The sequence below is a fragment of the Capra hircus genome, chromosome 3 (assembly GCF_001704415.2).
Source record: "Capra hircus breed San Clemente chromosome 3, ASM170441v1, whole genome shotgun sequence".
Classification (NCBI taxonomy): domain Eukaryota; kingdom Metazoa; phylum Chordata; class Mammalia; order Artiodactyla; family Bovidae; genus Capra; species Capra hircus.
The window spans coordinates 101818500-101831958 of record NC_030810.1 but is presented as its reverse complement, the minus strand read 5'-3'; the positions used below and the strand labels follow the sequence as shown (position 1 = coordinate 101831958).

General features: G+C 45.2%; 1 protein-coding gene across 1 annotated transcript; it reads left to right on the top strand.

Annotated features, from left to right (window-relative positions):
• Nucleotides 1380-6204, top strand: S100A11 (S100 calcium binding protein A11). The gene is made up of 3 exons (XM_005677583.3): nucleotides 1380-1504; nucleotides 4742-4894; nucleotides 5885-6204. Exons 1-3 carry the CDS (start codon nucleotides 1502-1504, stop codon nucleotides 6038-6040), a joined length of 312 nt encoding a protein of 103 aa, XP_005677640.1. The 5' UTR covers nucleotides 1380-1501; the 3' UTR covers nucleotides 6041-6204.

Genomic DNA, 13459 nt, shown 5'->3' with positions numbered 1-13459 from the left:
ATCCAAGAGAGAGTGTAAAAATAAAACTGATGGTACCTCGCACTTGATACGATGCGGGGGGTAAGAAAGGTATTTAGAGTCAAAACCTGGCTCCAAAATTCTCCAGTCAGGAGAACAGAAGAATAACAGTATCATTAGCAGAGATAAGGAGGACAGGAGAGAAACAGACTCAGGAAACACAAGTATCTCTTTAATTGAGTTTGAGGCTCAGGTGAGACTTCAAGTGGATTCAAGAATAACTAAAACTGCGGTCTGGTGTAGGTAAGAAGAGATGAAGATCTCTTCAGAAGTGACCAGCTGAGGCTGCAAGAACAGAGATGTCAGAAAGCAGTTTACACAACGCCCTGCAACCCATTATCTTTCCTTGGCATCTATTTCAGTTTTTGAAGCCCTCTCAAAACCATCATTTGATCTGATAGTCATAACAATCTTGTGAAGTAGGAAAGGAAAGGGCACCTGCTTTTACAGGTAAGCAAATGGAGGCTCAGAGGATTGAGGGTTTTTGCCAAAACTGTTGCTTTGAAGTAATTACAGATACCGGCTTCCCTGGTGACTGGGTGGTAAAGAATCAGCCTATCTACACAGGAGACGTTCCATCCTGCGTCTCCTGAACAGATAGGAGACCCTGGAGAAGATGCCCTGGAGAAGATAATGGCAACACACTCCAGTATTCTGGCCTGGGGAATGCCATGCACAGAGGAGCCCGGGGGGCTACAGTCCATGGGGTCGCAAAGGGGTCAGACACGACTTAGCAACTAAACAACAATTACAGACCCAGGATCAGAATCCAGAGCTTCTGATTCTTCATGCAACTCCGTTGCCAACTGCACAGAGGTAAGACCCCAACTTGCCCGGGTCAGCAGTTTGTGGTCGTCCTGCACCGTTGCAATACCTTGGGGTGTAGGGTCTTGCTTTAACTCTTAATCGGTTTATAGAGACGTTTGAGACAATGATGCTCCAGTTTGCACACATCATCACCGTTTAGTCCGTTAATTACATGCAGTGTGAAAGAATAGACAGCCCTGGTTTCTAGGAAACATGGACTCTGCAATTACGGCCAACATTCCGAGTTGCTAGTCTTTTAAAGGGATCGCTCCGCCTTTAAGAAGGAGCAGAAATAGCTGGCGAGTTCGTACGTGGAAGACCCGCGGACTTGAACCCACTTCTCAAAGACCACTACGCCAAAGTTTAAATTCAGAAAAGACCAACATCTTCACAATTCACAAGACAGGGAGAGAGAGAGATTGTTTAAGGCTGCGTGAGGACAGTGGGGATTTGTGTGAGTTTTAAGGTGAAACTGTGCGTTTGGCAAAGAAGGGCGAGGGCGACGAGCCCGGATCCGCGGGGCGGGCGGGGCGGAGGAGGGGGCGCGTGAGTCAGGCGGGCGCCGCGCGGGGCGGAGCCGGGTGGAGCCTGCCCGGGAGGCCGCAGACCCGGCCCGCCGCCCAGTGCCCGCCGCGCAGCTCCCCGCTCGCATCCGCGCGCCTCGCTCCTCCCCGACATGGTAAGCCGCGCTTTTTACTTTTCTTCCTCTTACATGAAAATTTCCTTCAAGTAAATTCCTCTTACATGAAGATTACAGCCACGGCATACTTTTCACCAGGCTTGATCTTTGATTTATGAAGTGGTCGTGGCAGGAAACAGCAGGACAGATAAATCTACCGGAGGGAATCAGAGAAAAGCAGATGGCAGAAGAAGCCCCAAATTATACCTGGAATCACAGCCTCGGGGTAGCAGCGGGAGGCTCTTGTTTTTACGCCGAGGTCTGGGGCTGGGACAGAGGAAGTGCGCTGCGAGCCACGCCCGGCGCGGAGCCCCTAGCTCGGCGGGAAACGGGGCGAAGGGGTCCGCGCGGAGCCCGGGGCACGACCTAACGACTGGGGGGGTTGAAGTCCGCGTGGTGGCTCCAGTTACATATAGTTATAGAGCTAGAGGTCTGAGCCCTAGAGGGGAAATCGGAGTTTCAGTAGACGACGGGCAAGCGGCCAAGACGCGGTGACTGAAACTGAAGCCGGCCCCAGCCCGCGGAGCCCGGCCAGGAATGTGGGAGGGACCCGGCTCCGGGAAGCCCCCTCCTCCTTCCCTCTTCCCTTTAACCCACCGTCTTTTTAGGCGCTCCTCCGTCGCCTCTTTTTCTTCCCTCAGCTCCTGCCAGCCCCACTCTGAACTCTTTCTACCTGCATTAATCCACCCCCCAAAATCTGCGTCTCCCTTGGCCTCTCTTTCACGGAGTCAGCAAACTTCCGCCCGCGGGCCAAGTGGGGTTCTCTGCGCCCACGAGCTCCGAGTGGATTTTACGTAAATAGTTGAAAGAAAAGCAAAGGAAGAAGAATACTTTGAGAATTATTTGAAAATCAGACTTCACTGTCCGTAAGTAAAGCTTTATTGGCACACGGCCACGCCCATTCATGGGCTCTCTGTGTGGTTCCTGCCCTGCTACAAAAGCAGAGGGATGGAGACCACGTGGACCACATCGGCCTAATATATATCACGTCTGGCACCTACAGAACACGTTTGCTAACCCCTGCTTTAGTGTGTCAGTCTCTATCCGCGACTGCTCTTTCTTTCTTCTTTCCACCAAAATGGGGCACCAAAGTCTCAAAGAACCTAGAAAAGGCAGACCCAGCACCACCAAGTGGCGAAGGCCTGGAATGACTGCCCCGGAAGAAAGAATGCCACCGGGGCTCCCTGGAAGGAAAGGGAGCGTGAATTAAGAATGAGAACTTCAATACTTGTTTTTTCAAGTGTTACTTTTTTCTTTAACTTTCTCAAATGAGTGTTTAGCACGCATTTTCTTACTAATAAGCTCTTTCACAGCATCCATTTATCATGCTGTTTTCTCCTTCCTCTCATTGTTCTCATCAAATAGAACTGTGGGTAGCAGTGATGGGGAGCACTGGCCTCCATCCAGACAGATCGCTTTCTCTTCTCCTTCAGCCACTGCCCAATTTGGGCAAAACTTTCCTGTCTGTGGGCCTCTCTTCCAGGGAACCCTCTCCAAAGTCCGCTCCAGCACTACAAATTTTGTAATTCCACTTAGGTATTTTGATATTTGTGGTTTTGTTCTGGAAAATTACCTCTGGGAAGACATGCAGGGGGTTTAATTTTCTCCATGTAGCTGATAGCAACAGATTTCAAGGAGCAAAAAGATTCAGTCAAAATTGATGTTAAGGAGAGAAAAAAAGAAAAGCAGAAAGCCATTGAAACTGGAAAATGAAAGCAGTCTGAATTCTACAAAGAAAAGGGTCAGAGGATACTTCTGTAGGTCTAGAAAAAGATCACAAAGCCCTGGCTCGTCAGCCTGGAACGTTCTACCCTATCTGGTGTCCCTCCCAGTCAACCTTGTTCCTCTACTCTGATGTGTTAGTTACCCTGTGAGATTGCAGTCCTGATAAGAAAAGCTGTTGTGCAAACACATCTGTTTCTAGGCTGTGGTATTTTGTTTCTCACCAAAACTCTGAGGCTGCCAACACTTTTCTTTCTTAAAGAAAAAGTCCTGACAACGTGACTGTTGGGGAATAATCCATCTCCTATAGAGTCCTGTAGAACCCACCTCCAGAAAGGGCTTTATAGATGTTCCAGGATGCAGTGAGCAGCAGGCTAGGCGGTTAAAACACCTGGAGAGACTGAAGGAGGGAAGGAGAACGGCAGCTATGCACGTCAGTGCTTCTTAGCATGTAAATCATGTGTCCTGAAAGCCTCCAGCTCTGGGCTCCAGGGAGTCCATCCTAAGAACAAATTAACGGGATAAGTGCTACATTGGGAAAGTCACCATCATTGTTAACCTCCAGAGCCAGATAAAGCTTTGAAGGAAGGGTGTGGCCATCAAGTTTTCCAGAAAGTCTTCAGTTCCTGCTCTTATCCATCAGGGGGAGCCCATGAGTTCCTCACGTCTGGGGCCCCAGGAACTGGCTGGAAATGAAAGGCAGAGTATGACAGAATTTCCTTGAAGACTTCCCTTATAAGGAAAGCAGAGCCCAGAACAGGATATGAATCTCCTGCTCCTTTTGGTGCAACCACACCTGTGGTTCAGCTCCGTAAATGCCGTAGGAGCTGTGTGAGTGGCCACCTTGATCAGAGCCCCCATATCAACCTTCTGGTTTGAAGTGACCAGAGAAGTTCCACTAGCTTTTCCTGTGGGAATTAGTGGCATCTGGGAACAGAAGGAGCAGAGGCCAAGGGTGCAGGAAGCAACTGGAGGCTGAGATTCTAGAAGTAGCTCTGCCATGTCAATTCCCTTCTCACGCCTCAGGGTAACTGTACTTTTAGTGTCCTTCTAGAAAATGTATGAGTCCTGAGAATTCAGTATTCCTTTAAAAAGAAATGCCCTTTCACTAATCACAGTAACCTCTATATATACTTTTGGGAAATAGGGAATTTTTTAATCTATACACAATGCTTGGTGGGTTGCATATTTGTGGGTATATAATATGCATATATTTCCCCACACATTCTAAAAGTATCAGTAAACCCTGTCACGTCATGCTCATCTAGGCAGCTTACTGCTTTCAAGTATACCAGCATTTTCACCTGGAATAAACAGGAAGCGATACGGGGAAGAAGCTCACCGAATGTGACTTTCTGTGGTTGTCTTAACCCCTTAGCCCCTAAACAATGACCCGTCTTTTAGGAAACTGCTTTGATCCAAAATGAAGAGACGAGATCCTGTGGCGTGTTCTCCAGCACCCAGCTCTTGATATCCTCCCCTTGTCTGAATCCTGAATTTTTTTTCCCCCCAAAGGCAAAAGTATCCAGCCCTACGGAGACTGAACGGTGCATCGAGTCTCTGATTGCTGTTTTCCAGAAGCATGCTGGAAGGGATGGTAACAACACCAAACTCTCCAAGGCTGAGTTCCTAATCTTCATGAATACAGAGCTGGGTGCCTTCACAAAGGTACTGGTGCCAGCCCCCCACCCCAAACTACAAGACCCTGGCAGAATGCCTGGCTCGGAATGAAGGACAGCAGCTGAGCCCCCAGGGCTGAGTGAGCTCTGAATGGCTACTAAAGGATCTTTTCTTCTTTTTTTGAATAACATGTGATCTAAATATCAGAGTTATCAAACTATACATGACATAAGGAACACTGATCTTTTTTTCATTTAAGGAGCTGGTTTACAAAATGGTAAATGGAATAATAGAAGAGTTTTCAAATGTTGTTCCTCCACCCCAAAGCCACTAGGGCGGCCCTGTTCAGAAGAACTTTCTGTAGTGATGGAAATAATATTCTAAATATTTTATATGTGCACTACTTGATATGGCAGCCAGTAGCAATTGACAGACTGATTTTCTAAGTTAATTCAGTAGCTGTATGTAACCAGTGGCTGTAAGTGTGTGTAGGTGTTGGGGTTTAGGATGCGTGGAGGATGAGGCCCTGCATCAGCTGCTGTCCTCTTTCTACCTCAGATCACTCCACTTTTATGTAGGTTGTATATTGTAGTTGCATGTGACACTTAGGAAAAGTTTTTCACTGATTTTACAAAATTGAGTAATCCCCAAATGTAACAGAAAGAACCCTGGACTAGGAGCCAGAAAATCTGAGTTTGAGGGAATTCCGTTGGTCCAGTGGTTCGAACTCCAGGCTCTCACTGCCGAGGGCCTGGCTTCAGTCCCTGGTTGGGGAACTAAGATTCCACAGACTATGAGGCACAGACAAAAAAAAATTCCTTTTTAAGTAAATGGTTAATTTAAAAGGAAAAAAAATGCTGATTTTACCGGTCTTCTGCTTAGGCCGGTCACTTCATCTGTTTGAGTCTGTTTCTATGTCTGACAAGCCTCACACTCTTGAGAGAATAAAATGTGACAACATTTTTTAAAGCAGTTTAGAAAGAATAATATAAAGGTACTAATGTCATTATGTCATTATTACTGTTATTATCTTTGCAGAACCAGAAGGACCCTGGTGTCCTTGACCGCATGATGAAGAAATTGGACCTCAACTCCGATGGGCAGCTAGATTTCCAAGAATTTCTTAATCTTATTGGTGGCCTGGCCATTGCTTGCCATGAATCCTTTGTGAAGTCTGCCTCTGGCCAGAAGTAAATTGGAGGAGCCTTTGGGCCTGGCCTCTAGACCCACTCCCTTTCTTTCCAGCCTCTCAGTTATCTGCTCTTCACAGCCCCCATATACCCTGAGCCCGGCACACCCACCTACCCAGGCAGGCCACTCCTGTTAGTAATAAAACAATATTGTTTTTTTAAAACACACACTGGAGTCAGTAAATTTGTGTAAGAGTCGGGAAAGACTGGGAGGAATATAAATTAGATTGATGGGAACAGTTACTAGAAGTTGCACAGTAAATAGTAAAAATGTATCTTTGGTGTATCCATAATCCTGACTCATGATACCAACAGAATCATCTCTAAATTAGCCTGATAGACATCACTTGTTGTCACTATTCACTCATTAAGTGTCTGTCCAACCCTCCTACAGGCACTGTCATAGGCTCCAAGGATACAGTCAGCAAGACAGATAAGGTCCTGCCTTCACAGGGGTTATTTTTAGTTGAGGGAAACAATAAATGAATAAACAAAGGGCTATGAGAGTACCAAAAAAAAAAAAAAAAATGTCTTTCTGAAAGCCAAATTCTTCTCAAAAACTTGATTAGGGAAATTCACTGGAGATCACTGTGTTGATGTAAGTGTAGCTGAGACAACTATAAACAAATGTGAAAAACGGCAAAAATCTAAAAGCCTCATTTCTTCAGACTGCCTCAGAAGCATCTTTAAATTCCTCCACTTAGAAAAAGAAACTGGGCTTCCAGGTGGCTCAGGGGTAAAGAATCTGCCTGCCAGTGGGTTTGATTACTGGTCCAGGAAGATCCCACGTGCCGCAGACCAGCTAAGCCTGCGCTCCACAGCTGGTGCGCCTGGGAGCCACAGCCACTGAAGCCCGCACGCCCGAGAGCCTGCGCTCCGCAGCAAGAGGAGCCGCCACAGGGAGCAGCCTGCGAACCGCGACTAGAGATAGCCCCTCTCCCTGAGAGGAGAGAAAAGCCTGTGCAGCAACAAACACCCAGCATAGCCTAAAATAAATAAAATCTTTTTTTTTTTTTAATTTTTACTTTATTTTACTTTACAATACTGTATTGGTTTTGCCATACATTGACATGACTCCACCACGGGTGTACATGCGTAATAAAAATCTTTTAAAGGAACTGAAATTTATTGAGTGATTCATGCAAGAAAGGCAGTATAGCAGAACACTGCTATAAAAGTTTAAATATTTAAAATATCATTTTTATGAATATCCATTTTAACTATTTTTTTAGTCTCTACCCTTCAGGAAAGACAGCCTCTACCAATTTCCCAATAAACTTTTTCTTCTCCCTGCCTGTTTGATCTCTTCCACTTCTTTCTCTACCCACAGTTTTTAAAGGCAAACTTGATGGTGTCACTCCCTTGGTTAAAACCAAGCATTAATTCCTCTTAACATGCAAGAGGAAATCCACAGTCATCTTGGGGTACCCAAGGGCCTTCATGGTGTGTCCCGACCCCCCCTTCTCCAGCCTCATTTCTGCTGCTCTCTAGCCTTGCCGAACACTCCTGAACTGATAACTAGTGCTGTGCCTCTGTCCCTTTGTAATCTCTTCTTGCTGCCCTGAAAGCCCTCCCACCTTTTCTCCTTCCACAGAGCAGCATCTCTAGAGTGTCATCTCCCCCAGGAAGCCTTCCCTGCAGCCTCCCCTACCCACAGCTGGTTTTGATGCTCTTACTCAATGCGTCCACGGCGCTCTGTTCTCACCTCTGTCACGCTCTGGATTGTAATAGTGCTTTTGCTTGTCTGTCTTCCCAGACTTGACTTTGAACTCAACAACAGGGACCTAGTTAAACGCACAGAGGAGCCTGGCAGGCCACCGTTAGCGGGTCTCAAAAAGTCAAGAAACTGCCCGAGCGAAACAACAACACATCACTAATACCTAGTGTGGCGCCCGGCATATAGCGGGTCTGAAAGGGTAGATGACGCTGTAACATCTAACATGGGACACTGTGTGTATCAGTCAGAGTTCCCACGGGGAACATGCATGTTCACCAGGGTCTCTGAAGAAAGTTTAATGAGACTATTAGCAAGGTGTGTTCAGGGATAAGAGAAACACAAGTGATGGCAAAGCACCAGGGACTAGCAAAACTTGGGAGCTGTTATCACTGTAGGTCTGACTGGGCAAGGCAGGGAACAGTTACCGGAAGCTAGCAAGAACCATGGGCAAGGGAGAGGGTCCCCACAGATGCTGTGGCCTTTATTATAGAAATACAGTTACTGTCAGACCATAGGAGGAAGGTGGGAGCCAGGGGGATACATACCAATCTCTCTCTCTTCTCGCCTTTTGATCTTCAGCAGTGCCTCCAATGGGACAACCCAACTGGAAGGCTGAGCAGGGCAGAAAAATATAGAAAGTGAATCTGGAGGGGCAAAGAGGATATCCATCACATCGTAGAAAGGTGAGATCAGTATTTCTGTACTACACAGTTACTGCTGTGAGAGAAGTTGAGAATAAAGTGCCAACACGCAGATAGATATTTTTTAATATATATTTTTATTTTATATTGAAATTTTTTATTGTGGTTAAATGTACCTAACATGAAATTTTAACCATTTTTAAGTATACAGTTCAGAAGCATTAGGTACATTCACACTGTTGTGCAACCATCACTAATATTCATCTCCAGAACATTTCCATCTTCCACAGCTGAAATCCTGTACTCACTGAACAATAACTCCCACTCCCCTCTCCTCCCGTCCCTGGCCACCAACATTTAGTCTCTGTCACTGTGAATTTTATTACTGCAGAGACCTCATATAAGTGGAATCATACCTTTTTTTTTTTTTTTCCAGTAACTGGCTTACTTCACTTAGCATAACCTCCTCAAGGGTCATCCATGTCATGTGTGGCACATGTCAGAATTTCCTTCCTTTTTAAGGCTGAATAATATCCCATTGTATGCTTGTTGTTTAGTTGTTAAGTCATGTCCATAGGACTTTTCAATCCCATGGACGGTAGCGCACCCAACTCCTCTGTCCGTGGGATTTCCCAGGCAAGTATAAGGGAGTGGGTTGCCATTTCCTTCCCCCAGGGATCTGCCCAACCCAGGGATCAAAGCCACATCTGCTGCACTGGCAGGCAGGTTCTTTACCACTGAGCCACCAAGGAAAGCCCATATATATATCTTAAATATCTTCATTAGAAAAATATTTGAGTCCTTTGCCCATTCTTCCCAACTTTACTGATATAGCTGGTATACAAAAAAACTGCACATAATTAACATATACAATTTGATGACTTTGTTCATTTTTTAATTGGGTTGTGTGTTTTTTTATACTGAGTTGTAGGAGTTCTTTATATATTCTGTATGTTAATCCCTTATCAGATACATGATTTGCAAATATTTTCTCCCATTCTGTAGGCTGCATTTTCACTCTATTGATAGTGTCCTTTGACACACAAAAGTTTTTAATCTTGATGAAACTGTCATTTTAATTTTGAATGTATCTATTTTTCTTTTATTGCCTGTGTTCCTCATATCATATCCAAAAAATCACTGCCAAATCGAATGAAGAATTTTTTTAAAGAAAAGAAAACAAAATCAAGCAAAGATCCATTCCTTTTTAGGAAGATTTGGGTCATGATGTTAGGACTTTTGTCAAGATGGGGATAGAGCAGATACAGCAAGCCCCTTCCTACTGAAAATAATGCTAGATAAAATGGAACCCCCTCCAAAAAAATAGTTTAAATACTTAGTTGAAAAATCAGAAAGAAGAATGTCTAGATCCCCAAAGCAAAATGGGAATGCATAGCTGTAACTGTGCCAGAACTGAGGTCATGTGAACCCGAACAGCAGAACAGGGACCAAGCTCTTAGCTAAAGGAGATAAACCACCGAAGAGATGCCCTAACAGTGACGAAGACTGAGAACCTCAGCTCACTACCCCAGAAAAAAACAGAATGAGCCATAGAGGGAACAAAACCATCTGAGAGAGGACAAAATGCCACACTTGTGCTTCCTGGAGGCACAGGACTCAAACACACACTGCTCCCTTGTACAGAATTCCCAGGTTAAAAAGTGCTCCAGAGCAGTAAACACAATATAAAACCCCAGGGAAATGCAAACCACCTCATGCAAACAACTCCAGCCATTGGGGGGATTTCCACAGAAGATAAATCCCACTAAAATGAGCTCACAAATATTATACTGCACACACAGGACTATCAATATATGTAACAGATAAGAAACTTTGCACCCAAGTAAAGAGAGAGCAATGTGGAACTGACTTGAACATGAGAATGTTTAAAATATTCAAATAAATAAAGGCAGGAAGTAAGATATATAAACAAGAATAGGGGTACATGAAGAAGGAAAACAAAAAAGAAGCAAATACAGATTCTATAAGCGAAATATATAAATTGCCAAATCAAATGAAGAATTTTTAAAAAAGAAAAGAAAAAAATCAAACAGGGATCAAGCAAAGTGGCAATTCATGCAACTATATAAAGGATCATGAAGTTGAATGTTGCACCAGTTCCTGGCCCGGCTGGGGTGACAAATGGGAGGATCTGTCCCCATGGGCTACACCTCACGGAGACCTTGCTGATTCACTGCATCCACCCACCTCACAACAACCCTATTGTATTCTCCGCAAACCTGGTGAGAGAGGTTTTGGGAATATGAGCAGAGTCGGGGAGGACCACACCTGTACAGCAAGAGCAATAATTCATGCTTTGTTTCTTGGCTCTCCCTAATCTCCTAAATCTCCCTCAGTCACCAGTGAAAGCATTCCTGGATGGCCACGGTCAAGAAAGAAGACTCAGAGAGGAAGGCAAGTCTGTGCTGGCTGGGAACTGGCTCTCAGTGTAGAAAGCACTCTGCGAGAAAAGGCAGCGAGGGCGGAGAGGAGCAACGGTAATCCTGGGTCTTCGCCCCACCTCTCTCAGCTGAGAATGCAACCCACACAGAGAGAAGTGTTGCTCTTGCCAGATTCATATTTCATCCGCACAGCGGCTTAGTGTCAATGTTATCTTTAAACGTGATGTATGGAGTCGCCAGAACTTGTGGTAGGAATGCCAGACAAAGATGACTTCAGGAACGTTGCAAGTCCAGTCCACAAAGACATCCACTTCTGACAGAGCAAGAAAACCAAAGGTGAAAGTTACGGAAGGCGTACATTAACATCAAGTCCACGGCAGAGGTTGTTTCATAAACCCAAGTGACCCTCTCCTCATTTCAGCACCATTAGACCTCCTGAATGGATGGCTGGAACTTTTTTGGTTTCTCTGTACTGACCTCTGAGGAGGAGAGAGGAACTAGATATTAAGTTCAATCACCAATGGCCAACGATTTAATCAATCATGCTTATGTAATGAGCTGTTCATAAAAACCCAAAGGACAGGGTTTGCAGAACCTCTGGGCTGGTGAACCCAAGGAGAGAGGGAGGGCTCTGAGAGGACACAGAAGCTCTGGGCTCTTTCCCGCAAACCTTGCCCTATTTATCTCTTCCACCTGGCTCTTCCTGAGTTATTTGTGTGTTAGTTGCTGTCATGTCTGCCTCTATGCGCCCCCATGGATCCTCTGCCCATGGAATTTTCCAGGCAAGAATACTGGAGTGGGTTGCCATATTCTTTTATAACAAACCAGTAATGTAATAAATACAATGTTTCTCTGAGTTCTGGGAGCCACTGTAACAAAGTGATGACACCCAAGGAGGAGGTCCTGGGAACCTCCAAATTATAGCCAGTCAGTCAGAAGCACAGGTGACAACCTGGACTTTCAATTGGCTATGAAGTGAGGGAGGGAAGCAGTCTTGTAGGACTGAGCCCTTCACCTCTGGGGTCTGACCCAGTCTTCAGGGAGCCAGTGTCAGAATGGAGTTAACTCACAGGACACCCAGCGTGCCGGAGAATTGCTTGGTGAAGGCAATGGCACCCCACTCCAGTACTCTTGCCTGGAGAATCCTAGGGACAGGGGAGCCTGGTGGGCTGCTGTCTATGGGGTCACACAGGGTCGGACACAACCGAAGCGACTTAGCAGCAGCAGCATGGGGGAAAAAGCCCACACGTAGTAGCTGGTGTCAGAATCATTACATAGCATCTTCTAAAAGTGACCAGTGGGATTGTTTTGTTGTAGCTATTTAGTATCATTTTATTAACTCTTGGATTTAAGCTTATTACCTATGTTTCCATTATTCTCCTTATCAGTACTCATATTGTCTCATGTTTGGCTAGTGGGAGTCCTTTGAGTTGGGTCCTAAGTCCCTATGACATGGCCCCAGTAGTCTTTGATAACTTCCTTCTTCCTGGTATAAAATGTTCCTAGCTCATCTAGTACATTTCTTGCACCAGACGTTTTTTCAAGGATCCCTTCTTCCTTTTAGCAATCTCTCATCCTTTTTCTTTCCTTTGCTAACTCCTTTTCTTGTACCTTAACTCAAACTCAGGGACTATCTTGATGGTTCAGGGGCTAAGACTTCATACTCCCAAGGTAGGGGGCTCAGGTTCCATCCTGGGTCGTAAACTAGATCCTACAATGCCACAGCTAAGATCCAGTGTGTTGCAACTAAGACCCGGCACAGCCAAATAAATGAATAAATTAAAAAAAAAAAAAGACTCAAACTCAGCCTTTGACCTTCTCCTTTTACGGTCTATAGTATCTCCCATCAGTGCATTCTTAACTAGAATAAGCTCTTCAACCTGGTTCGTCAGGCCTTCCACTACCTCTGCACCTTTGCTATTTCTTCCTTCACATGGAATTCAACTTGACATGATTCAATTTAAATTTATTGAGTGTCTTCCATGTCCTAAATGTCATATGCACTGATGGTAATAATTCTAATAGCTATTAACTTTTATTAAGTACTTGCCACGTGTCTAAGAGCTTTGCCTGCATCAGTCGCATCATGCCTGACTCTTTGCAACCCCATGGACTGTAGCCCATCATGATCCTCTGTCCATGGGATTTTCCAGGCAAGGATACTGGAATGGGTTGGATTTACTCCTCCAGGGGAATCTTCTCGACTCAGGGATCTAACCCAAGTGTTTTGTATTTCCTGCACTGGCAGGCAGATAGTTTACCACGGTGCCACCTGGGACTTTACATACATTATATCTTAACAATCATTCCTCTTAACAATCCTATAATATAATCACAATTATTAACGTCTATGTCATGGAGTAAGATACTAAGGCACAGAGAGACTGCGAACCTTCCCCAGGTCTCACAGCAAATAAGAGGCAAGGCCAACTCTGTCTGACTCCACATGATGGTTAATCGTATGTGTCACCTTGACTGGGCAAAAGGGATGCCCAGATAGCTGATAGAACATCATTTCTGGTGTGCTGTGAGGGTGTTTCTGGAAGAGACTGGCATTTGTATTGGTAGACTGAGTAAAGCAAAAGGTCCTCCCCACTGTGAACGGGCAGCAGCCCATCCCTGAGAGCCTGAGCAGAACAAAAGAGAGAAGAAAGGCGAATTCA